Source organism: Callospermophilus lateralis, chromosome 2 (genome assembly GCF_048772815.1).
Source record: "Callospermophilus lateralis isolate mCalLat2 chromosome 2, mCalLat2.hap1, whole genome shotgun sequence".
In the NCBI taxonomy this organism is placed as follows: domain Eukaryota; kingdom Metazoa; phylum Chordata; class Mammalia; order Rodentia; family Sciuridae; genus Callospermophilus; species Callospermophilus lateralis.
Genome location: NC_135306.1, coordinates 6,071,866 through 6,094,513, shown reverse-complemented (window position 1 = coordinate 6,094,513; position 22,648 = coordinate 6,071,866). Strand labels below are relative to the sequence as shown.

The window sequence follows — 22,648 nt, the reverse complement described above, 5'->3', positions numbered from 1 at the left end:
TTTTGCAGTGCTGGGGATTGAATCCAGGGGCACTGTGCCACTGAACTATATCCCCAGCCCTTTTTATTTTTCAGTTTTGAGACAGGGTCTTGAAGAATTGCCAAGGCTGGCCTTGAACTTGAAATCCTCCCACCTCTGCCTCCTCAGCAGCTTGAATTGCAGGTGTGCACCACCGCATCCAGGCTGTAATCCATTGTTTGTAAAGCTCCTTGGCTAGGTTTGGAGAGGCATGTTTCCTCTGGAAGCTGGAATATCAAACGGGAGAGACAGAAATGTCTGTATTTATTTAAAAGGTGTAAGATTAAAAAAATGGACAAAGAACATTAACTAGATGGTTTCTATGCGTCCTCTAACCCTTGCAGTCTGCAAACATTTATTGAGCCACTACTATGTGCTGGGTTTGGAAATTCAGAGATGTGAGAAGCGATGAGGTCAGGGGGCTGGTTATATCTGGAAATGGCTTGGAGCCTGAGTGTGTAGAAGGGCATTCTCTTCCATTGTCAGGAAATATAGTATGGGTAGAAATTGAGGCATGTGAGAGCTTGGATTAGAGCTACCTCCCAAAAAAAGGATTTTAGACACCTCCAGCAATCAAAATTGCCTAGGATCTGTTCCAGAAACATGGAAAATGAAGCTTGAGAGAGGGGCCCAGACCAGGAGAACCGGGAGTGGCCTAGACTAGAGGGGAATCCCCCCAAACATGTACATAAGCAGATTTAGGGGACTTAATGGCAGGTGGGACTTTCAGCACTCCCCACTTTTCATTGCATTAAAGCAAACACACTTTTTAAGCACTTCCTGTGTGCACAACTGAGAGGAAAGCATTGTAAATCTAACATCAAGATGTTATTTTGAGGGAAATGAACTTACTTAAGATGAATATTGTCATTATAACAGCTACCATTTCCTGAAGGCTGGACGTGCAATATCCTACATGGTGCAATATCATCGGAAGTCTAGTAATTCATCTGGCAGAAGAGGTTAACAGTGTCTACCTACCTGCAAGTTCACATTTCCAACACGGAAAGATCCCTCCAGAATTTCTGTGAATGGAGAGTCCTAAGGAAGGTCAACGTTTTTGGAATGGAAAGTCCATGAATTGTTCTGTATATTGGGCTAGCAGGTCCCTGGCACAACCAAGTGTTTTTCTTTTCCTTCTTTTTTTTTTTTTTTTTTTTTTCTTTTTTTTTTAATAAATTATTTTAAGATGGTAATGGAGATGGGTGAGCACCAGAGGCCCTTCCCCCCCTTTTTTCCCAGTGGAAAACCCCCGTCACTCGTTTTTTAAAGTCCAGCCTGGCAGCCTCCGACTAAACTGGTGCACGTGCGGAGGTCGGGGGAGACCAGCGCTGCGGCCTTAGGTCCTTAAGGCGCGGATTTCCTCCCCGCAGGCAAAAGGTTAGGTCCCAGCCCCCGGGACCCGGCGGGCTGGTCGCGGGGCGGGGCTGCGCATGGCTCCGCCCCCGGGCGCCCGGAAGTGACGTGTGCGGACAAAGGCAGCGCGCGCCGCGAGGTGTCTCGTCTGGTGGACCCGCGGAGCTGCGGCGGGCTCGAGGGTCCTCCCCGCCGCCCTCACCCGCTCTTCCCCGTCCCCTTCTCCCAGCCCCGGGAGCCCCGCCCGGGGTGAGTAGCGCGAGGTGGGGCGGAGGGGAGGCGGCCGCCGGGTGCGGGAGGCCCGGACCCCCAACTGCCTCGGCGCCCTGAGGCCCGGGTCATCACGTGACCCGGCGCGTGCTGGCCTCGGCTCCACGTGCGTGTCTCAGGGTCGTGCACCGGCCGGACCTGGGCGGGGCACGGGTCGGAGTAGAGGAGGGAAGCCAAGGCCCCAGAGCCCGGGCAGGGTCCCCCCTAGCCTGGCCGCAGTAAGCCCTTTCTCTCGGAGCCTCGGTTTCCTCCCGTGAGATCAGCGAGCGCCCCCTCGGAGGAGACCGCGAGGAGTCGGCGAGCTGCTCGGCTCAGCCCCGCGGAGCCCGGTGCCGGTTGCTTAGGCGTTGGTATCACATTTAACCCTGGCCCTGGCCCAGCCCCAGCCCGGCCCCGGCGAGCACAGGTGCAGCTAAAAGACAGCTGCCGCCTGGAGCTCTTGAGGCCAAGGTCAGTTGGATTGCTGGGAGGCCGCCATCTCCAAAAGCCCAGGTTCTGCGCACCAGCAGTGTGACCTTTTTCCCTCTGGACCCGAATCTCTCCTGAGTACATTGCAGCCCCTGGTGTCAGAGGCCCTGACGGTGGGCCGGGGCAGGGCAGTGTGGGGAAGGTTGAGGTATGGAACGGTGGCGGTGGCCCGGTGAGATGGGTTGAGCCCGGGGCTTAAAACTGCTCCTGATGTCTTGTGTGTTATTTTAATCGCTTTCTTTTGGGTGTTGATTTTTCTGTTTGTCCACTGGAGACTGGGAGGTTGCAGATACCCATGTCAGCTCTGGTGGGGCCAGAGGCATGGGACCTCCAGGCCAGTCTCTTAACTGCTGCAGTGGTTCTGGTCTTATGTGGAAAGGGAGCCCACCCTACCCCTGCTGATTGAAGAGCCATTTTGGAGTCTGCTGCTTGGCCAGCAGTGATCCTTTAACATTGCAGCCTATAGGGCATTCCAGTGCATTTTTTCTTATTTATCTTAATAATTGGCAGAGTTGTCGAGAATCCCATTCCTGATCTTTAAGCTGGGGAGAGAATGTGTGCCCATATGTGTGGGGTACCTCAAGCTTTTCATATGCAGCCATCACCGCGTTTCTGTAAGGTCTGTGTCACTGTTCCCATTGTATAGATGAAGAAAGTGAGGAACAGTGGGGTTAAATGTGTTATCTGAGCTTACACAGTCAAAGAGCAATGAACACAGCTAAGATTCAGACCCACTTCATGTAACTCCATCAGGGCCTTTGTTTTTAAGCACCACCACCCCCCTTTTTTGTTGTTGTTTGTTTTTTGGTACTGGGGATTGAAATCAAGGGCACGTGACCACTGAGCCACATCCCTAGCTCTATTTTGTATTTTATTTAGAGACAGGGTCTCACTGAGTTGCTTAGCTCCTCACTTTTTGCTGAGGCTGGCTTTGAACTCGCGATCCTCCTGCCTCAGCCTCCCACGCCACTGGGATCACAGGCGTGCTTCCTGCTTCCTTTCCTCCCTTCCTCTGCCTTTATCACATGTCCAGTTGCTGTCCCCATAGGTCGAGGGAGCACAGGCTTTCTGTCCTCCAGGCTATCTCAGGCAGGCCTTTGCCTCCTGTTGCTCAGACTTTTTCTTAGGAATACCATATGCAGAGCATGAGGTTACTGCACAGGTCTTCTGGTGACAGTTCAAGCACCATTCTCCTCCCTGGGTCCTGGAAGAATAGAAGCAGCTGGGACAGGTGCCCAGGTGTTTCTCTAAACACTGTGGAATGCCGGAGAGATGGCCACATGCTGCCTGCTGTGGGGCAGACAAGATGAGCAAAGGATTTTCTTCCCTCTGAGCTAGCCCGGAGCTGCTGCCCCAGCCCAGCCAGCCCAGCCCAGGCTCTGTAGCTGTGCAGTAGCTCTTCATGGTGCTCTGAAGCAGAGTGTAGGGAGACTTATTGCTTTGCGCCCAACCAATCTTGCTGTTTCCTCTGGCTCCTAGGACTTCCTATCAACTCATATGGACACTGGAAGGAAGGCCAGGTGTAGACAGGACATGAGGAATCACATTTATTCATGAATCAGCAGCAAATATCAGTTAGACTTGCTGTTTCCTGGGCCTAGATGTGCCTCCCCTTGGTGGTTCATTCCTAGAATCTGTGCAAATGGGATTCTTGTAAATTAGATTATTCAGGGATCTTGACATTGAAAGGAATCATTGTTGTACGGCTTTTATTAAAACAAAAAAAAAGTTATATTGTCAGTAATAGCTTTCAGTGTTATTAGTTTTCAACAGTCGGACTGTCTTAAAAGTAAAAATGGCTGTAGCCATGTAAAGTCCATGCTTTCATTCACTTGACAGCCAGTTAGTAAATGTCTACCTTGTCCTGGGCACTGGACTGATGATATGTTCAAGGTAATGCCCCTGCTCCTAGAAAGCTTGCACCCTGGGAGGGGAGGCAGAGAGAATGAACTCTCCATTAAGTGTCTGGCACCAATCTTTCTGTCCATTGGCTGAGAAGTGAAGTTTTTAACCCCATGTGCTACATGGGGTACCAGAGAAACAGAGCGATAGATCTTGGAGTGTTGCTGTTGCTATCCAAGGACCTTCCAGTCCAGTGAGGCTCAGATTTGAACATAAAACCAGAAGTTCATTGACTAGACTACAGGCAGTGGGGCACAGAGTCAGTCCTGCTGAGCTCTGGGCTGAGTGGGAGCCGGGCTGGCCTGGGGTGGAGAGTGACGTGTCCTCCCTAGGGGATTGTGGGGGGGGCGGCTGGAACATGGTTTGTGGTGCCTGTTGGCAGGGGGTAAGCAGCCCACTTGGCCTGGGTCCTCATCCTTGTTGGGCTCCATCCTGCTGTGTGGTGAGTGACATTCGGGCTTGTGACTTCTTTTTTTTTTTTAATGTTTATTTTTTAGTTTTAGGTGGACACAATATCTTTATTTTTATTTTTATGTGGTGTTGAGGATCGAACCCAGCGCCCCGCGCATGCCAGGCGAGCACACTACCGCTTGAGCCACATCCCCAGCTTGTGACTTCTTTCTGTCAGCTTCAAGGAACAACAGTGCCAGGTGCTTAGTAGTCTTAGGGATTGGTAGGTCTTGCCACATCACATCAGGGTTGGAGCGACAGTGCACTCTAGGTAGTGTGCTGCTTTCTTTCTCCAGAGTCACTGCTCCCAGCCCTGGGACGTTGATGTGGGGGCATTGTGTTGCAGGGGGAAGGTACCATATTTAGAACCAAGGGCCCTCCAGCCTGCTGTCTTGAGGGCCCCTCAGTTAGGGTGCAGGGATGGCAGCTGGTCTTGGTTGTGACCCCAGGCCCCCGTGCCTCAAGATTGAAGTGGCGGGTCAGACTGTAGGCTGATTCCGGAATCTGAAGGGGGCTTCCAGCAGGCTTCTCCCTGGGCTCTGTGAGCAGGTTCTGTAAAATCATGGATCTTTGGAGAACTGGACCCGCATGGGGCACCCAGACCTGATCACCTACATTCTGGTCCCTTGGTAGGACAGTGTGTGGCCTTGTGTGTGAAGAATTCCCTAATCTGCTGGAGGAGCAGGGTCTGGGATGGAGAGGAAGGTCCCTTCCTTCTCGCAGCAGCCTTGGTGGCCCTGCCCTGCTGCGCCCACTGGCTCACTGGACTAGGCTGCCAATGGCTGAGGTAGAAGTGCATTGAGATAGGAGCATTCTTCCTTTTTTTTTTTTTTTTTTTTTGGTACTGGGGATTAAACCCAGGGGCACTTAACCACTGAGCCACATCCCCAGCCCTTTTTTTTTTAATTTTGAAACAGGGTCTTGCTAAATTGCTTAGGGCCTCGCTAAGTTGCTGAGGCTGTCTTTGAACTTCTGATCCTCCTGCCTCTGCCTCCTGAGCCGCTGGGATTACAGGCGTGGCTACTGCGTCCAGCTTGGATAGGAGCATTCTTGAGCTGTCTGCATAAGGTGGGTGTGCTGCTTTTGGAAGGTCCTTCAAGTTCATAATACAGATGTGTATTGGGGACTGGTCACAAAACTGACCAAGGACAGTTTTTTGGCTTTTTTCATGTTTCTTTCCCTTCTCCCCTTTTAGTCTCTGAATGACTTAATGGGGCCCTTTTCTGTTTTCTGACTTCCCTTAAAGCCTCCCTTGGTGTTGGGGCTTTCTTTTTCTTTTTGGTGATGCCAGGGATCAAGCCTAGGCCCTTGTGCACCAGGCATACACACCACCACTGAGCTCCATCCCCAGCAGCCAGGGTTTTTCTCATAGTTCTGTTTTTGTTTTTGTTTTTGTTTGGCACTGGGGATTGAACCCAGGGGTGCTGTACCATGGAGCTGCATCCCCAGCCCTCTTATAATTTTTACTTTTATTTTTTGAGATAGATTTTTGCTAAATTGCCCAGGCTGGCCTGGAACTTGCAGTCCTCCTGCCTTGGCCTCCTGAGTCACTGGCATGATGGGCAGTGCCAGCTCTCAGTTTTTTTGAGGATTTCCCGAGTTCCACAGGTTGACCCTTTTTTGTTGACCCTGTAGTTATAGGGGTCCGTGGCTTAACTGCTGCTCACTGCAGTCATGTGAAGGTGGGTGGGTAGAACCCCAGAGCCCAGAGCCTTACCGCTTACCTGGAGGATTCAGGTGCTTCCCCTGCCCTCCAGTTTCTGCACCGGGGTGAGACCCAGCCTCACCATCCAAGTCCACAATACAGATGTGTGTTGGGGACCAGCCAAGACCTTATTGCCAGCCTGGTCTCTGCTGCTTTCCCACCCAGTACTGCTCCAGGGGCTCAGCTGGGTGAAGGTGAACCGGCAGTTGCCAGAGTCCTGCCCTCTAGAGCTTTCATTCTAGCCGCGGCTGATAGAAGAGAACAGTGTGATTCCAGATGGAAATACCCTGTGAGGACAGCGAGCCCTGCAAGTTAGCCCAGGGTGTTGAAGGAGTCATTTACACAGGCAGCTCAGGGAAGGCCTCTGAGGCGACATCTAAGCCGAGGTCCACATGGTGGGAAGAGCTGTTGAGTCTTGGTGTTCAGTGAGTGCAGGGCCCCCGACCTCTTCCCTGTGCATCGGATTCCTTGTCTGCACGCTGATGGTGGCAGTACCTGTCCCCTCGGCAGCAAAAAGGGCTGAGGAGTCATCAGCTGCCCCTGCCATTGTCATCCCGCTGCTGCTGCTTGTCCTGTGTCAGCCGGCGCCGCCATGCATTTCCCACTTTCCCCTGCCACCCTACAAGGTAGTGCCAGCACACCCCCTTGCCCTTAGTAGACTTGGTTACTTAGCTTCCTGTTATTGACAGATGAGGCCCAGGCACTTTGCATGCACCTGGGGCCACCATAGCCCAGGCTGGTCCTCCTTCCCAAGCTCTTCTTGGGATCTTCTCCCTCCTTCCCTGAGTCATCTGATGGTACACACCATCATTGCCTCTGCTGCTATTGTGTCTGTCCCCATGCAGACATGTCTCTGGGCTGCTGTTCATGCACTGTTCAGGAAGGAGTCCTCCATCCTCTGAAGGGGCTGTCATCTGAGGGATGGGAGCAGATTTAGCTGCCTGGGTGTTCTGGGTGCCAGCAGGGTCGTGTGGCTCAGAAAGCCTGGATGGCACCTGGCTGGGCTGACTTGCTCCTTATTCCTCACCCAGGAAGTGTACCCTTGCCAGGTGTGGAGCTTGAGCAGAGCCGGGGCTGGTGACAGCATGACGAGCGAGGTGATAGAAGATGAGAAGCAGTTCTACTCGAAGGCCAAGACGTACTGGAAGCAGATCCCACCCACGGTGGACGGCATGCTTGGGGGGTATGGCCACATCTCCAACATCGACCTCAGCAGCTCCCGGAAGTTCCTGCAGAGGTTCCTGAGGGTAGGCAGGTCTGATGTGCACTCCAGAAGGAGACGCTGTGGCTCTGGTGGTACTGGTGGCACCGGCAGGGCTGCATGGGGAGCCACCTGCACATGAAACACTGCCAGCTGTCTGGTCCCCTATCGGTGCCTGCCACCGAGGCCCTAGAGCTGGGGGGTGGGGGTGCAACTTCTAGATTGTCAACTGTCTCAAGGCTACAGGCCGGAGCTGATATGCTGGGGGACTCTTAGGTACTGGAATCTAAGAGTCTTCCTTCAGACTCTGCCGTTGCTGGGGACGAGGTGTCCTGTTGTGTCCGTGGGTGCTGGGGCTCTGGGTATCGCCTCTTCTGCAGCCTCCTAGTTTCCAGGTCTTGATGCTGCTGCTCCCTCTCGCCCCCTCCCTGGCAAGCACTGGAGGGAACCTTGCTCTGTCCCGTGCCTCCCACCACTCATGTTCCATCTTCGCTCCATTATTCACCAGTTTTCCCTCTTACAGTTCCTATGGGAACCCACTCTTGTTGTCATTTCCTGGGGTCTTGGGAATGGGAGTTCAGTGCACCGCCCTTAACGTGGAAATGGCTGTTCTCCTTAGAAACATGAGGCCCAGCAAGAGTGTCCCTATGACCAGCTGGTGCCGGGCCCTGACTGCAGTCGGATTCCCAGACTCAGGAGGAAGGCCCCTTTGCAGTGACAGGGTTCCTGTGAGTTGTGCTTGCTCTGCTTTTCAGGAAGGCCCGAACAAGACAGGAACTTCCTGTGCCCTGGACTGTGGAGCTGGCATTGGGAGGATCACCAAGCGGCTGCTTCTGCCACTATTTAAAGTGGTGGATATGGTCGACATGACAGAGGACTTTCTGGCCAAAGCCAAGAGCTACCTGGGGGAGGAAGGCAAGAGGGTGAGGAACTACTTCTGCTGCGGTCTGCAGGACTTCAGGCCGGAGCCGGGCTCTTACGACGTGATCTGGATCCAGTGGGTGATAGGTGAGTGTCCCACAGCCCTCCCTCCTGCCTGCACCTGCCCTTCACTCAGGCTCCCGGGCCTGTGAGGAGAGGGCCTCAAGGGCAGGTCTTCTCTCCTAGGCTTTGTTTTAATTGAATACCTGCCACCTGTCCAGGGGCAGCTTTTTGAAAAATGTTAAATGGCCAGTGCCTTTCTGCATTCAAGTGAAACCGAGCTTTGTTGAGAGTTTTAGAGTAAGGTAGAGAGTATGACTGCCAGGAGCAGTCCTGCTGATGCCCCAGGTGCGCCCCCTGGCCTAACCTGCCTAGGGTGCTGTGCCTTGGCTGCTGACCCTCGTAGACAGCACCACCCTGCTGTGGCCCTCTGGGCCTAGTCCTCCCTGTACACTGTGTGGACTTCAGGGAAGGTGGTTTTGGGTGCTCCTGCTTCACTCGCCCCTCTGCCTAGTCCTAGCATAGGAGGAACGGAACGGGTGGTGTGGAACGGGTATCAGGCTGGAGACACCTTGTCAGCTTCAGTCCCAGCTACGGGTGTAGGAGACTTCTGAGCTCCAGTGGCTTCTTAAACAAATGGGTTTAGGATTGTTGAACACAGTGGCTGAAGAATGCTTCCCATGTACCCCACCTCACCCCTGGTGACCGTGCCCTTGCCCTCCACAGGCCACCTGACTGATCAGCATCTGGCCGAGTTCCTACGGCGCTGTAAGCAGGGCCTCCGCCCCAACGGCATCATCGTCATCAAAGACAACATGGCCCAGGAGGGCGTGATCCTGGACGATGTGGACAGCAGCGTGTGCCGGGACCTTGATGTGGTCCGCAGGATCATCCGCAGTGCAGGCCTCAATCTCCTGGCTGAGGAGCGACAGGAGAACCTCCCTGACGAGATCTACCATGTCTACAGCTTTGCCCTGAGATGAGCTGCAGTGGCTGGAGAGGCCAGGGACCAGAGCCAAGGTGGGGGGCGCTGGCAGCTAGTGTGGCTCAGGAGTGTCAAGGGGCCGCTAAATATATCTGTCTGCCGTCCACTCGCTATAGACTTGCTTCTTAAAAGGCAAAGTGGGACTCACTGGGGAGGGTCCTGCTGACTCAGGCAGGCAGGCCTCACTGCCCGTGAGGTGCAGATTGGGCCAGAGGCCAATGCCACACAGCCTGCATGACTCTGGTGCGCTTGATGCTCACTTCGTGGGAACTGGTGGTCACTCCACAGGTGCCTGCCTGGTGGGAGTCGCCCCTAACTTAGTTACAGAGGCCTGGAGGTGTGAAGGAATGTGGTCTTCACCAGAGAAAGCGGGTTAGGCAAAATACTGGCCAGGTGAACCCAGAACAGCACCTGCCAGGTGGAGCCATTTATGGGATGTTCGTGGCCCAGGACTTTTTTGGTGATGAGACCCTGGTATCTTTCATGTGACGGTCACTACAGCCTGCAGCCAGGAGAGACATCTGGCTGGCCTCCACTGTACTTGGGGGGGGGTCCTTCATGGCAGGCACTTTCAGACAAAAATAAAAGGACAAATCCCTGTGCTCTGAAGGCCCTCCCCAGGCCAGAGAGGTGCTCTGTCTCCTCCCCTCCCACCCCTTCCTCCTCACTGGCTGCTGCTGGTCCTTGACCCTGAACGAGAAAGGATTCTACTTATACAGGACCCTCGAGCGAGGCCAGGAGTCTCCATTTAATTTTGTAATATAAACATACCACGTCAGTCTCAGCTTATTCCCAAAGGCATATACAATGACAACATGACTAGCAGTGACCATGAGGGATCCATGCTGGGTAGGGCAGGTGGCATCTGGTTTTGGTGGTTGGCTCCCAGCAAGCTACTCAAAACCAGACCCTTGAAAGGGGCTTTTCCCTGGCTTTGCACTCATGATTGCTTCTGGCAGAAGGCATGGTCCCTGAGACCCTGGGTTTGGCACAGTAGAGCACAGCCCTGGTACCCTGGTGAGCAGGGCCACAGGCGACCCAGCCCCTGAGGGGGGGGAAACCACAAGAGTCAGCAGGGGTAGGCCTTAAAGGGCAGCCTCTGGTGGCCCTTGGTGCCTTCTCCCCCAGCTCGCCAAAAGCACTTCTTGAGACAGATCTGGAGTGAAGAAGCATGGGTAGGACCTCAGTTGGGCGGCAGCCACAGCTTCCCTCTAGAAGGTTCTAGTTATGCCTCCACACAGGACAAAGCAGATGCTGGCAGCTCCAGGGGCTGCCTAGACTCAGTGCTGCCTGGCTCCTGCAGACACCTGTCTCCCCTCCAGCAGAGGCAGAAACTCAGTCCATCTACACAACTATTCTGCCCAGAGTAGACTAAAACTTGGGCTGGGGGCAGGTGCCAAAAAGAAGGGGCAGACGTACCTCTCCCACTAGAGCAGTTACCTTACCACTAGAGTGGTCACAGCTATGGGCTTTGTGCTTAGTAAGGTTAAGCCTTACCTCCCAGATCAAAGGACCCTCCCCTGGGGTCACCACAGGTGCCAAGTCTACCAGCAGGTGGGAGTTTAAACCCTGTCCCCTAGTCCAGCACCTGTCAGCTGTCATCCTCTTCTGTACCACTGTGCTCACTGAGGAGGTACCATTTCAGCCTGTCCGGCAGGGGCAGGGCTTTGACCTTCACATCCACAGGCCATGGCTGGAGGTAGAGCCGGATGTACACGCGGCACAGGTGCTTGAGGGGCGGGGGGTAGCTTTCCAGCTGCCTCAGTGAGGAGTGCAGAGCCTGGATCTTTTCTGCCAGGCTGCCCACTGGGTGGACATCAAAGTTCTGGGGCAGCTGGAGCCTCTGGGAGTTGGTCACCATGAGGTCCAGGACAGTCTCAGCTTTGCGCAGAAGGTCCACGTGGCTCTCATCTTCTGCACAGCCCGGGTGGGAACAGAGCCTCTCAAAGATGATGTGGAAGCCAGACCAGCAGGATGCGCCGTGGAGGGAGCAGTTGTAGGCAGCCCCAGACTCGAGCAGGAAGCGCAGGAGGGGGAAGTGCAGCTTGAAGCTCTTGAGGCAGATGTGAGTGAGGGACTCGTGGGCAGGGCACTCGCTGGGGTCAGCCCCATGGGCCAGCAGCAGCTGTGTGACTTGGAAGCAGAATTGATTGATCATCTGAGCCTCCTCTTTGTCCCCGCCCACGGTCTCACCAAGCAGGAAGATGATGTAGGTGAACACAGTGTCCCCATCTTTGGTGGTGGCCTTGACATCTGCCCCTGGAAGAGCCATCAGAAAAAAAAGGTGGGAGGATGTCTGCAGCCCTCACCAGGCAGGGAAGGGGGGGAAACAGAAGCTACTGTGGGTGAGAGGCTGGGCTGGAGCATGGGCAGCCTCACCTCCTTCCAGCAGGAGCCGGATGTTGTCGGTGTTGTGGACCTGCACCCCATCACTGCTGGCCAAAGCATGCAGCAGAGCAGTCTTCCCTAGAGAGGGACAGGAGGAAGTGGAGGCCAGGGTGCTGAGGTCAGGGCAGCCCCACGGGTAGAGGTGGCAACATTCCACCTCTACCCGTGAGGCTTCAAAAAAGCATCAAAGAACTTTAAAAACTTACCAGGGCTGAGGGGGACAGGCTTCTGACCATCTTTTTCTACCCACACAAAGCTGGAGTAGATTTAGGGGTTTTCTGTACCCCAAGCTGCTGAGGCCAACTGGGCCTCTCTTCACAGCAAGCCACTATCTCCAGAAGTTGATGCCCATTCCCATCTCCTACAGAAGGGCCTCATGGCTGGCAGGGGACAATGACTGCACTGCCTCTCCAAAGCGTCTGGACTCTGAGCTACGGCGAGTCAGCAGATCCACCCTGCACCAGCCGTGCTGTGCCGCAGCCAGGCTGCCTCCAGCCAACATGCCAGACATCCCCGGGTCACCTGGTTTCCCTCACAAGGTGCCCAGGGCCCAGGCTGTCCCACTTTCCTTTGAGGCACCTACCATGCTTGTCGGCTGCGTTGACATCGGCTCCTAGGTCCAGAAGGCGCTGCAGGCAGGGCAGGCGCTCGGGCTCCTCGCTGGCCAGATCCAGGGGGCTGCTCTCATGGATCTGAGCCAAGACAGCACCAGCTGGGTTGGTGTGGGCTGCTTTGGGACCCTGGTGTATTCCCCCTGTGAGGCTGGGCCAGCTCTTACCCGGTCCCTCCGGTTGATGTCAGCCCCGTGGCGCACCAGCAGCTCCACCATGTCGGGCTGGTTTCGGAGAACGGCGATGTGCAAGGCCGTGTAGTAGGTGACAGGGTCTGAAGGCAGACAGCACAGGTCAGTCCTGCATCAGCGAGTTTTCACAGGGTCCAAGGCCTGGCCTTGGAGCCCAGCGCCAGCACTCGCCCCAGAAGCTGCAGGACTGGGCCCTCTCAACATTGTCCTCACCAGGTACTAGAGGGAACTGGGGGAGATCTGGGGCCACTACTTGACCCGTGTGGGCCTTAGTTTCCTCTTCTACATGGTGGGCCATAAAACTGCCCTCCTCTTAGCTCGCTGGGGGAGTCACTCACTGAGTGGCTGCTTCTTGGCTGCTGTGCTAGAGCAGGGCCACAGAGCAGGTTCCTGGGATCCGGCTGAAGGACTTCAAGCCAGACCCTCCTTCCTCAGCAATCCCAGGAGCCCCAGAGCCTCTGAGCCTGTGTCCACGGTGAGGGGAGACAAGCCTGGCCACATCCTGGGCCTGCACTTGCTGTCCAGGCAGTTGTGCCCTCTCCTGACTCAGCTGTCCTCAGGGGAAAGCCACAGACACCAGGAGAACAGTCCCATCGCCACCCTCCCTGGCACTTATCAGCCAGAAGCTGCTTCTTGCAGAGACTGACACCCAGCGTGCAGTGTGGCTTATCTGTCACATACCCCCCCCCCCCCCCCCGCTTATGGCATAAGCAAAAACACAGGACAGCTCAGAGTGAGTGGCAGGAAATCACCTTCCCTTAGCTCGAGGCACAGTGCCAGCAGCCGCATTTCCACACTAATGGAAGTGGGATTAGGCTGGAAGCTGGCAGGTTTGCTGAATCAATCATGGCAGAGCAGCAGCACACTCGCTGGGGGGCAGAGGGGGCAGGAGCTTTTGAAAGCCTGCAGGGGAGTGGGAGGCTATCCAACAGGGGCTTCCCTGGCTCCTCAGGGCTCCAGCTGACCTTCAAAGTTAAGATTGGCCCCATTCCTCAGGAGAACATCAGCTGCCCGCGTCAGCCCCAGCTCAGCCATCTTCAGCAGGGCGTTGCTTACGCCTTCCTGGTAAAAGGGAGAGCGGGCCTTCTTCTCCAGCAGCTCAGTGAGAACGAGGATTCGGCTCTCCTCGCTGGCAGCATAACTGGGCCTGGGGCAGCAAGAGGCAGACCAGCTGAGGCCTGGAATCACGGTGGGACCGGGATGCCCTGCTTAACCACCCATGAAAACGGGCCCTGACAGTGGGGCAGGAAGTCCTTCTTGGGAGGTCTGAAGTGGAGAGAGGCTGGGCTTTCTAACTTGTAGCAGACTCCACCGCCCTGTCTGGGAACACAGCCTCACACTTGGGCTGTTGGGATTGCAGGGAACCTTGGAGTCTGGAAGCCAGAATCACTGACACGCCTTCTTCAGGAAGCCCTCACACTTGGAGACATCCTTTGCTCCCTGGGCTGCAGGACGCCCCCCATGGCTGGCCAGAGTGGTCAGCAGAGGCCCCTTCCCCTGTCACCAGCTGCCCTCCAGCCCAACCCCACCCCAGCTCGCCCACAGCCTTCCGCCCTTCCTGGCCAGCACTATTAAGAGCTACATTGGCTTTCCCTAAAAGTTCAGGCCAGGGACAGCTCCACGCTTTGCACACAGCTTTGACAATGTCCCAAACTCCTTCATAAGCTGCCACCTCCTCCTCGGGTGAGGGCTCCCTTCTCCATATTCCCACTGGCCCTCTCCCTGGTTACACCCATCAGCACCCCTTCAAACCGACTGACTTAAGGTTCAACTTCACTGCTCCGCAGAATTTTCTCACTCCTTGACTAGATCCTTGCTCTGCACAGGGGACAGAGCTCCTGGGGCACCTCAAAGGGCCCTGCAAGCTTCACTGCACTGTCCTTGCCCAACACCACCTCAGAGCTCGGGAAACACCTGCATTTTAGAGAATCTCCTAGCGAACAGAGAAGAGTGTCCCAGCTCCCACCAAAGATCCTAACTGGACTGAGATCAAGGCCTGCACGAAATTCCAACGGACAAGCCCCTGCCCACAAGCGGACCCCTTTCCTCTGTACATCAAGCAATTGCTTATGCCTGTCGGCATCTCTGCAGCCGAAGCATCACCAAGGCTGGGGCCCGTTAGCTCACCCCAAGCGCCCGGCACAGCAGGCCATGCGTACTGCCCACTCACTCCCTTACACCTTCCCAGCGGCTCACCGAGAGGCCGGTCGCCCATAGAAAAAGCAAACGGCCACAACAAGGTCCTCTTCGCCCTGCTCTGGGGGCAGGATGGAGGCCCTCACGGACTGTACCCTGCTTCCCCGCACGGGGTGGGGCGCTGGGCGGAGGCCCGCCGACACCTGCCCTGGGGTCTGTCCCCGGGAGCACTCTCGCCTCGCCAGGGCTCGGCGCGCAGGAGCTCGCGCTCCGAGCTCGCAACCGCGGCTTCGGCCCGAGGCCCCGCATCTGCCCAAGGACACAGGCCGTCCCGCCCGGCCCCGCCCGGCTCGTGAAGACCTAGTGGACGCAGCACCGGGTCGGAGCGCCTCACCCGTCCAGGGGCTCCTGCCGCTCGGGGTCCTGGATCCCCAGGGCGCCCAGGATGGCGTCCACCAGCGGCTGGTACTCGAAGATGATCCTGCGGAAACCGTGCAGGAACGGCATCGCGGCGGCGGGGCGCGCAGGCCGGCTCCTCTCCGCGAAGCCGAGACGCCAGCCGAGCGTGGTACAGCGGCCGCGGGTCCCGCGGGGCTAAAGCAGTCCTGACTCCGCACCCGGCCGAGTCCACCGCCCAGGTCGCCGCTCCGTGCCGGAAGTGATCCGAGCTCTCTCACTTCCGGCCAGCGCAGCTCCGGGAAGCGCGCGCGGCCACAGCGCCCCCTGCGGACTCGGAGGACCGCGGCGCGTGCGGGGACGCGACCGGGCGCGGACCCACCGGGAGTGTGCGGGGTGGGGGGCCGCTCCGCCCAGGGCGGGCCGAGCCCGCCGGTCCCGCCCGCGCCGCCCTCCTGCCTTCCCGCCCTTGGCCGCTGGGCGCCGTCCGAGCTCCGCCCGCCGCGCGCCGGCCCCGCCTCGGATCACGCCTCCCCCGGGCCAGCGGCAGCACCCCGAGCGCCGCGACAAGGACCGCCCTCCGCGCGGTCTGTGCGGCGGCTCCGGCTGCCTGCCTTTTCCGCCCTCCGCCTGGGTGGACTCGGTGGACTCCCGTCTCCTCGTCTGTAGTGGCCACAGCCCAAGGTCCCCGCAGGTGTCGGGTGGGTGGGGTCGGCATCTGCCCTCCGGCCGCGTTTGCGCCTCTGCAGCCCCGAGCCCCCCGGTGAATCCCACCGGGAAGGGTGCTGGCCTTAAAGGCCCATTTCAAAACAACCCGATTTACCTTTTTTTAGTTGTAGATGGATACAATACCTTTATTTTGTTTTATTTTATTTATTTCATGTGGAGCTGAGGGTCGACCCCAGTGCCTCGTGCGTGCTAGGCAAGCGCTTTGCCACTGAGCTGCAGCCTCAGACCCACAACACCAAGGACAAAACAGACTTCGTCGCCAAAAAATCCGCAGCCCATCGAAGACCAGCGTTGGGGATCTGATAGGATAAAGGATGCAGTAGGAGCTGGATATTGCTCGCTATTATTATTGCTAACCACATAATGCAGACCATACAAGCTATGGAAACCACGTCAGGCTGCCTAAAGGGGCAGGAAGGAGGGGTGTGGGCGGCAGCCGGGTCAAGCCTCTTTAAGACAATGCCCATTTGGGCTACTCAGAGGCAACTGTGGGTCACAGTGGCACCCAGGGCACCTCTGTCTTTGTTTCTTGCCCCAGGAAGGAATGGCTCCTCCCTGAGTGACACAGGAACATTTTGCTCACACAGAAATGGAAGTTTCCAGTTTGTCTTGAAAAATCAGAAGGGTCGGGTTCCCAGGTGGCCCAGCGAGCACCGGGGTGGTGCATCTGCTCCAGTGGGCGCCCCTTTCCCACTGAGGGTTGAGATAAACACCCGCCATGCTCTATTCCCCCCACCTCCCCTGAATGCCAAGTTCCTGATTGGCACACTGCCCGCCAGGCCCTCTCACTGATCCAGGGTTGTGGCTCCACCACACAGGGGGGAAGACTGAGCCTGGCCTGGCCTGGACTGCCCAAGGACACATGACAGGTACCAGAGAAGCCCCTTGGTGGATGGGGCAGAGCTGGGGGGACAACCTGGCACAGCCCTGCCTCACCCCTAGTCTCCTGGGTTGCTGCAGTAAAGTGTGGATCGCATCCCTTGGATTTCTCAGGGGATTGTTTCCAGGACCCTCAAGGACACCAAACCCAGCAGATGCTTAAGGGCCTTAAGTAGAAAGGCATAGTAGTGTTTGCACATGAGCTCTGGCTCCCCCCCACACTCTAACGACCCCTAGCTGGGTGGCGTGTGCAAAGCACTGTAGGCTCCATGCCAGTGTCCTAGTGTAGTGTTTGGGGATAATATCGAGAAAAAAGTCTGTTTGTGTTTGGTACAGACACAATTGCTTGTTTGATTTTTCAGGGGACTTTTTGTTTGTTTTGTTTTGGTTTTGGGTACCAGGGATTGAACTCAGGGGCATTCAACCACTGAGTCACATCCCCAGCCCTATTTTTTTTTTTTAATATTTATTTTTTACTTTTCGGCGGACACAACATCTTTGTTTGTATGTGGTGCTGAGGATCGAACCCGGGCCTCACGCATGCCAGGCAAGCGCGCTACTGCTTGAGCCACATCCCCAGCCCCCCAGCCCTATTTTGTATTTCCTTTAGAACAGGGCCTCACTGAGTTGCTTAGCACCTTGCTTTTGCTGAGGCTGGCTTGCAACTTGAGATCCTCCTGTCTCAGCCTCTTGAGAGCCGCTGGTATACAGGTGTGCCTCACCGCACCCAGCTCAATTTTCAGTTTTTGAGGTGCAACCTCACTATGCTGCCTGGCTTTGACTCTGGGGCTCAAGCATTCTTCCTGCCTGGGCCTCTGGAGTAGCTGAGCCTGCAGGTACACCCTGCTGCACCTGGCTCATGGATGCAGTTTTTTCCTGTAAACATTGTGTATGTCTGTCTCTCTCTCTCTCTCTCCATATATATATATATGTACACATACATACACACATATGCAAGTATTGTGTCCATCTTCAACCACATATATATTGTTGTAGATGGTCACAATACTTTTATTTATTCATTTTTACGTGGTGCTGAGGATCAGACCCAGTGCCTGACGCGAGCTAGGTGAGCGCTCTCCTCCTGAGTCCCAGCCCAGCCCCCTCTAAACATCTTCATTCTGCGCTTGGTCAAAACCATGAGCACAGAACCCACAGATCCAAAGGCAGAGCCATGACAAGCTTGCTGGCCTCGGACGGCAGAAATGTGTCCTCTCACAGTTCTGGGCCCAGACCTTCAACCTCAAGGTGTGGGCAGGGTCACGTTTCCTCCAGAGAAGGCCCCGTCTGCCAGCCTCTGGCCACCGGTGGCTGGTGGCAGCAGTCCATGTGGCCTGCATCTCTGTGCCTCCATTCCAATTGCTTCTCCTTTCAAAATGACACCCAACACTGGTCTTGGAGCCCACTCTAATCCTGCAAGACCTCACCTTAACTTGATTACATCTGAAAAAAACCTCTTTTTCTAAATAAGGTCACTTTCCAGGTACACAGCTAGGGCTTGAACGTGAATTTTTAGAGGACAGCACAGTTACACCCACTCCATGGTGATCCAGGTGTGGCCCTCTGGTCTCTGAGCCTCAGTTTCCTCCCTATAATTTAATGCCTTTCAACTCTTCATCCTGGAACTACGAAGAGCTCCTTGATGTCCTGAGGGGCTCTGTCAAAAGGGGTCACAGAAAAACTAAGAAGAAGGAACAGAGATTCCCCATGTACTCCCTGGGCCCACACAACTTCCCCCACCATTGATGTCCCCACCAGGACAGCACATTTGTAGACAGGGGCTGAGGGATGACAACCAGAGTAGCAATCACAGAGCTGGCTTCTACTTACGGGGCCCTTTCTACGTGCCGGGGACTGTGCTGTGCGCTTAACACACGGGGCTCCTGAAGTCCTAGGCCATGCTGCCTCCATTTCACCAATGAGGAGACAGGCTCAGAGAAGCCAGGTGCTTGCCTGACATTGCACCGCTGGGCAGCAACTCCAGCCTAGTCTGTAACCAGGCTGCAGTCGGACCTCTGGGGCTCAAGTTGTCCCCGGAGCTCTTCTGTCTCTGGGCTGCAGAAGATCTGGCCGTGCAGGAGGGAGGAGCTGACCTCTGTCCTCTCACAGTCTTGGGTACCACACTGGAGCCAGGCCCCGCTGCCTGCCCGTCATCCAGGCTCCTATCCTTCAAAACTCTGTGCCCCTTGACCTCCCGCCTGTCAGCAAGGGCAACCTTGTTTCCTCCATCTGCCTCCCATTAAGGCTGTGCCGCTCAGGGCTGGATTCAGCTGCAGCCCCTCCCTCTCCTTTCCTCACCAGAATCCCTCACTGCCTGGCCAAACCAGCCCCTTCCTGCCACCCAGCTCCAGGGTACCTCAGCTGGATGGGGGTCCTGAGATCCCACCTGGTAGGGGGGTGGGCCTGCCTCCTACTCCCCAGGAATCACTCTGACTATCCAACCAACAGGTGGAGTAACCTTAATATATAAAGAATTGTCAAAAATCAATAAGAAGGCAAAAAAAAAATACATTAGAAACATGGGCAAAAGACACACACAGGTGAGTCACAGGATGAAAAACTGTCAACAAACATGAGAGGCGGTGAGCCTCTCTGGCAGCCCAACAACAACCTTAATAGGCCACAGATGGGATTTCCTACCCCTGAGACCTGTCCCCAGGCACTCAACAAAGCAGGTGACTGAGTGGGAGATTCTATATGATCCCGTGGAGGGAGGCGTGTGCTTGGACAGGGATCCTTCCTGAGGTTGAGCTCCAGCTTGGTGTTTCTGGAACTCAGAGCTTTGCTCTCCCTTGGTCTTGTACATTTTTCTACCTTTTTTCAAACAAGTGTGTCTTACTTGGGACTCAAAACCCTACTTCACCGAGGCTGAGAATTGGCCCTGACCTCCTCCACTCGGGTTGACCATGAACTCCAGGGTGGGGCCCAGGTGTGTCCAGGTGTGTCTCCCTCTGTGGCCGACCTGCCCTGGGCCCTCCCAGCCCGGCTTGGCGCAGCCCGCCTCTGCCCCCAGTGGTGGGAAGAGGAATGGTCACTGACAACAAGGGCAGCCTTAGCCTGGGGGCGCCCATGTCCCCTGAGTTAGGTTAGAAGCTCAACACCCATCAAGTCTTTGACTCTCAAGACACCCTGGAGGTAAGGGACCTGGTGTGCAGGCCCAGGAGGGCCAAGGAGAGGGGTGGGCGACCTTGCTCGGTGCCTGGCTCTTGGTTCTCATTTCCTCTCACACTTGCTCTCAAAAGCGCTTGCGTGTGCACACAAACACACACACACACGCACACATGGGCACACACAGGTTCACACCGACACGCCCACAGGTTGCCGGTCTCTTACACACTCACAAGCACACCCGAAGCCCACTCACCATCCCAGACACAGCTGGACTGGTCACTCACACACACCCTGTCGGGACATGTCGCTCTAGGCACCCAGTGTCCCTAGTCCCATCCATGCATCCCCCATGGCCACTCCCTCCAGGAGGGGTGGTCAGCAGCCAGGCCTGCCCTTTGGCAGACCCTGCAGGTGGCGGGAGGGGAGAAAAGGAAGAGGCCCCCTTTTCTTTCTGTTCCTTCTTTCTTTCGAGCTGCCCATCAAGTGGGGTACTGGGGAAACCTAGTCCCAGGTCTCTCTCTTGTGGGGTGGCCAGCCCCCAGCTCCAGCCCCTCGGAGGGCTGGGGACATCGAGGCACAGAGTGGACAGGCTGGGCATCTATCTGAAGTGTGGTCTCAGCCACCGCCCTCCCTCTGCCCCCTTCTCTGGCCCCCGCCCCCCTTCCTTTCCCCTCCTCCTCCCCCCCACCCTGACCCCTGACCCTCAGGACCCAGAGTGTCACTGGGAAGGTCCAGTTTGCTTGGCCCTATTTGGCCACAGCCCCCATGCTGGAGGGACAGGGCCCAACTCTTGAGCCTCCTCCATGGGCTACGGTGGGGACCCAGGCCTGGGCTCTGGCGCTGGAGCTGGGTGCCGGCCACTGGGAGGACCTTCCGTTCCCCCTTCTGCTGGCTGTCTCAGAAGACCCAGGAGCATTTCCTGTTGAGAAAGCCCCCGGACTCCATGCTCTCAGTGACCGCCCACCTCCCCTGCTGGCCAGAGCCCTGCTCCAAGGGACCCAGTCGCTGACTGACCCAGACACTGCTGGTGGGTCCTGTGCTTGGTCAGAACCAGGGACTCTGAGACCACGTATGGGCCATGGCCCCGTTCTCTGCCACCCTGAGTCAGACATCAGGCCTCCTGGTCCCCCAGCTCTCCCAGGTGAGGAGAGTCCTCAGGGACCCCAGAGGGGCTCGGAGCCCCTTGGCCCCTCGTGCTGGACACCACAGGTTCTGGGGCCTGGGCTCAGGCCTGGCCCTCATGCAGCCTCCCTGGGAGGGGGGGTCTTGCCTAGATTCCCCCCACTGCAGAAGTCAGGGGTCCTCTTGGGAGCCACGCAGGCAGGGACTCTGCCCAAGACCCCAGTCACACACGGGGAATAGCCCAAGGACATGTCCTTGACCGTCCCGGGAGATCTTCACCTCTTTTTTGCTGGTCAGCCTGCCTCCTCCTCTCTGGGTCCCGGCAAGCAGACCGTGTGACCTGGCCGGGGCCTTGCCCTTCTCAGAGCTTTGGACATCCTACCCCAGGGGGTTGGGAAGGGTGCCAGGAACCCAGCTTGCCCTACCTCTGGCGGGGAAGCAGACCCGGTGTCCTGATTCCAGAGATTCCCCCTTCCCAGCGACCCCTGGGGCACCCAGCTGGCCTCAGTCCTGTCCAGCCAGCTCGAGACAGCTCGGGGAGGGGACGGCTCTGCACCTCCAGCCCTGCAGCCCCGCCCAGCAGGCCCTGCCAAGAGTGGTCAGGAGGACGGGGGCCCTTGGGGAATGGGGAGGGCAGAGGCGGGGGCCAGGGTCCTTTGTGCTCCCCGGGAAGCCCCCCTCCACCCCCGCCGGCCTGTTTGGCAATGCCGACAGCAGGGCAGGAAGGACCCGTCGGCCATCCGTCAGGGAGACAGAGTGGGCCTGAAGGCGGCCGCCTGAGGAGGGGAGCTGGGGAAATCTGATCATTAAGAACCCCCCCTGGCTGTCTGGGGGAACTTAATTAAATTTCTGGAGAGGCTGAGAGGGGGCCACATCTGGAACCAATATGTGGGCTTTGATTTTTTTCCTCCTCTCTCCTTCCCATCTCACTGCTGTAAAGGGAACAGAGGAGAGCCTGGGAGAGCCACTTCCTCAGGGACAGGATTCCTGGCAGATTGAGAAGGGGAGACAGAGACCAAAACCAAAAAGTGAGACTGCGACAGAGACAGTGCAGGCAGGCAGAGACGGATGGAGTCGCGGCGAGGAGGAGGAGGAGGAGGAGGGCGGCCAGGCAGGCGCTGTGGGGTCGGGCCCACTGTAGAGGTGGGGAGAGGACGTCCCAGGGTCCCCCCGGCATCAGCCTTTACAAGCTCCCATCCTGCTTGGCCCACAGGTGGAGCCTCCCGACACTCCCCGGGGGCAGATCCTGCCATTCCCCCCGTTTATAGCTGAGGGGAGGGGCTTGCCCAAGAGGACAGGGCACAGGAGTGGCAGGGCTGGGACTCGCACCTGCACCTGTCGTGATGGTGTCTAGACATGTGCATGGGCCACTTTGACGGCAGCGACCTCTTTCATGCTCCAGGGAGGGCAGTGTGGGTGGTGGGCCACGAGGGTGCTGGCAGGGCTGCGATAAGCTGGCCTCGCTGGGCGGCAGCCGAGGAGGAGGTGGGTCCTACTCGGGCAGGAGTTGTCTGGGAGGGGAGGTGGTAGCTGAGACCCCCATAGGTGATGGCTAGGGCTGCTGGCCCTCGGTGGGCCTCCAGCCCTCAAGACTGAGCCCTCAGACAGTGGCCAGGCCTCTCTCTCAGCCAGCTTCCTGCACATGACCCTGCCCCTGGTCTCCAGGGTTACAGGTCCCCTCCCAGTCCTGGACCCACACGCACAAAGCAGCCCCACCAGCCAGGCCGCAGGGAGAGAGGTGGACTTGAGCGTGGGTGGCAGCCCCCCGGGGTGCCTCTCCTCCTCCCTGCAGGCCAGTGCCAGCCCGCG

The 22,648-nt window shown here is 56.9% G+C and overlaps 2 protein-coding genes across 8 annotated transcripts; one reads left to right on the top strand and one right to left on the bottom strand.

Annotated features, from left to right (window-relative positions):
* The first annotated feature begins 1,495 nt into the window (after nt 1–1,495).
* Ntmt1 (N-terminal Xaa-Pro-Lys N-methyltransferase 1) lies at nt 1,496–9,387 on the top strand. 4 transcript variants are annotated; one of them, XM_076845285.1, is made up of 6 exons: nt 1,496–1,623; nt 4,560–4,664; nt 5,382–5,532; nt 7,201–7,416; nt 8,126–8,378; nt 9,018–9,387. In XM_076845285.1, exons 4-6 carry the CDS (start codon nt 7,255–7,257, stop codon nt 9,272–9,274), a joined length of 672 nt encoding a protein of 223 aa, XP_076701400.1. In that variant the 5' UTR covers nt 1,496–1,623; nt 4,560–4,664; nt 5,382–5,532; nt 7,201–7,254; the 3' UTR covers nt 9,275–9,387. The 4 variants fall into 4 exon arrangements, with proteins under 4 accessions (XP_076701400.1, XP_076701399.1, XP_076701401.1 ...); XM_076845284.1 differs by lacking the exon at nt 4,560–4,664; XM_076845286.1 differs by lacking the exons at nt 4,560–4,664; nt 5,382–5,532.
* A 615-nt stretch (nt 9,388–10,002) lies between these two features.
* On the bottom strand, nt 10,003–21,335 carry Asb6 (ankyrin repeat and SOCS box containing 6). 4 transcript variants are annotated; one of them, XM_076845281.2, is made up of 6 exons: nt 21,265–21,335; nt 13,432–13,613; nt 12,443–12,549; nt 12,248–12,356; nt 11,656–11,742; nt 10,003–11,535 (listed from the first exon to the last, which is right to left on the bottom strand). In XM_076845281.2, exons 2-6 carry the CDS (start codon nt 13,499–13,501, stop codon nt 10,868–10,870), a joined length of 1,041 nt encoding a protein of 346 aa, XP_076701396.1. In that variant the 5' UTR covers nt 13,502–13,613; nt 21,265–21,335; the 3' UTR covers nt 10,003–10,867. The 4 variants fall into 4 exon arrangements, with proteins under 4 accessions (XP_076701396.1, XP_076701395.1, XP_076701394.1 ...); XM_076845280.2 differs by lacking the exon at nt 21,265–21,335 and adding an exon at nt 14,663–15,246; XM_076845279.2 differs by lacking the exon at nt 21,265–21,335 and adding an exon at nt 14,997–15,207.
* Between the last annotated feature and the right edge of the window lie 1,313 nt (nt 21,336–22,648).

Coding starts and splice junctions, on each gene's coding strand:
- Ntmt1 (XM_076845286.1), top strand. CDS start 7,255: ATGACGAGCGAGGTGATAGAAGATGAGAAGCAGTTCTACTCGAAGGCC. Junction 7,417..8,125: donor TCCTGCAGAGGTTCCTGAGG/GTAGGCAGGTCT, acceptor TCTGCTTTTCAG/GAAGGCCCGAACAAGACAGG. Junction 8,379..9,017: donor CTGGATCCAGTGGGTGATAG/GTGAGTGTCCCA, acceptor TGCCCTCCACAG/GCCACCTGACTGATCAGCAT.
- Asb6 (XM_076845279.2), bottom strand. CDS start 15,109: ATGCCGTTCCTGCACGGTTTCCGCAGGATCATCTTCGAGTACCAGCCG. Junction 13,614..14,996: donor CGGCAGGAGCCCCTGGACGG/GTGAGGCGCTCC, acceptor TTGCTGCCCCAG/GCCCAGTTATGCTGCCAGCG. Junction 12,357..12,442: donor ACATCAACCGGAGGGACCGG/GTAAGAGCTGGC, acceptor GTCTTGGCTCAG/ATCCATGAGAGCAGCCCCCT.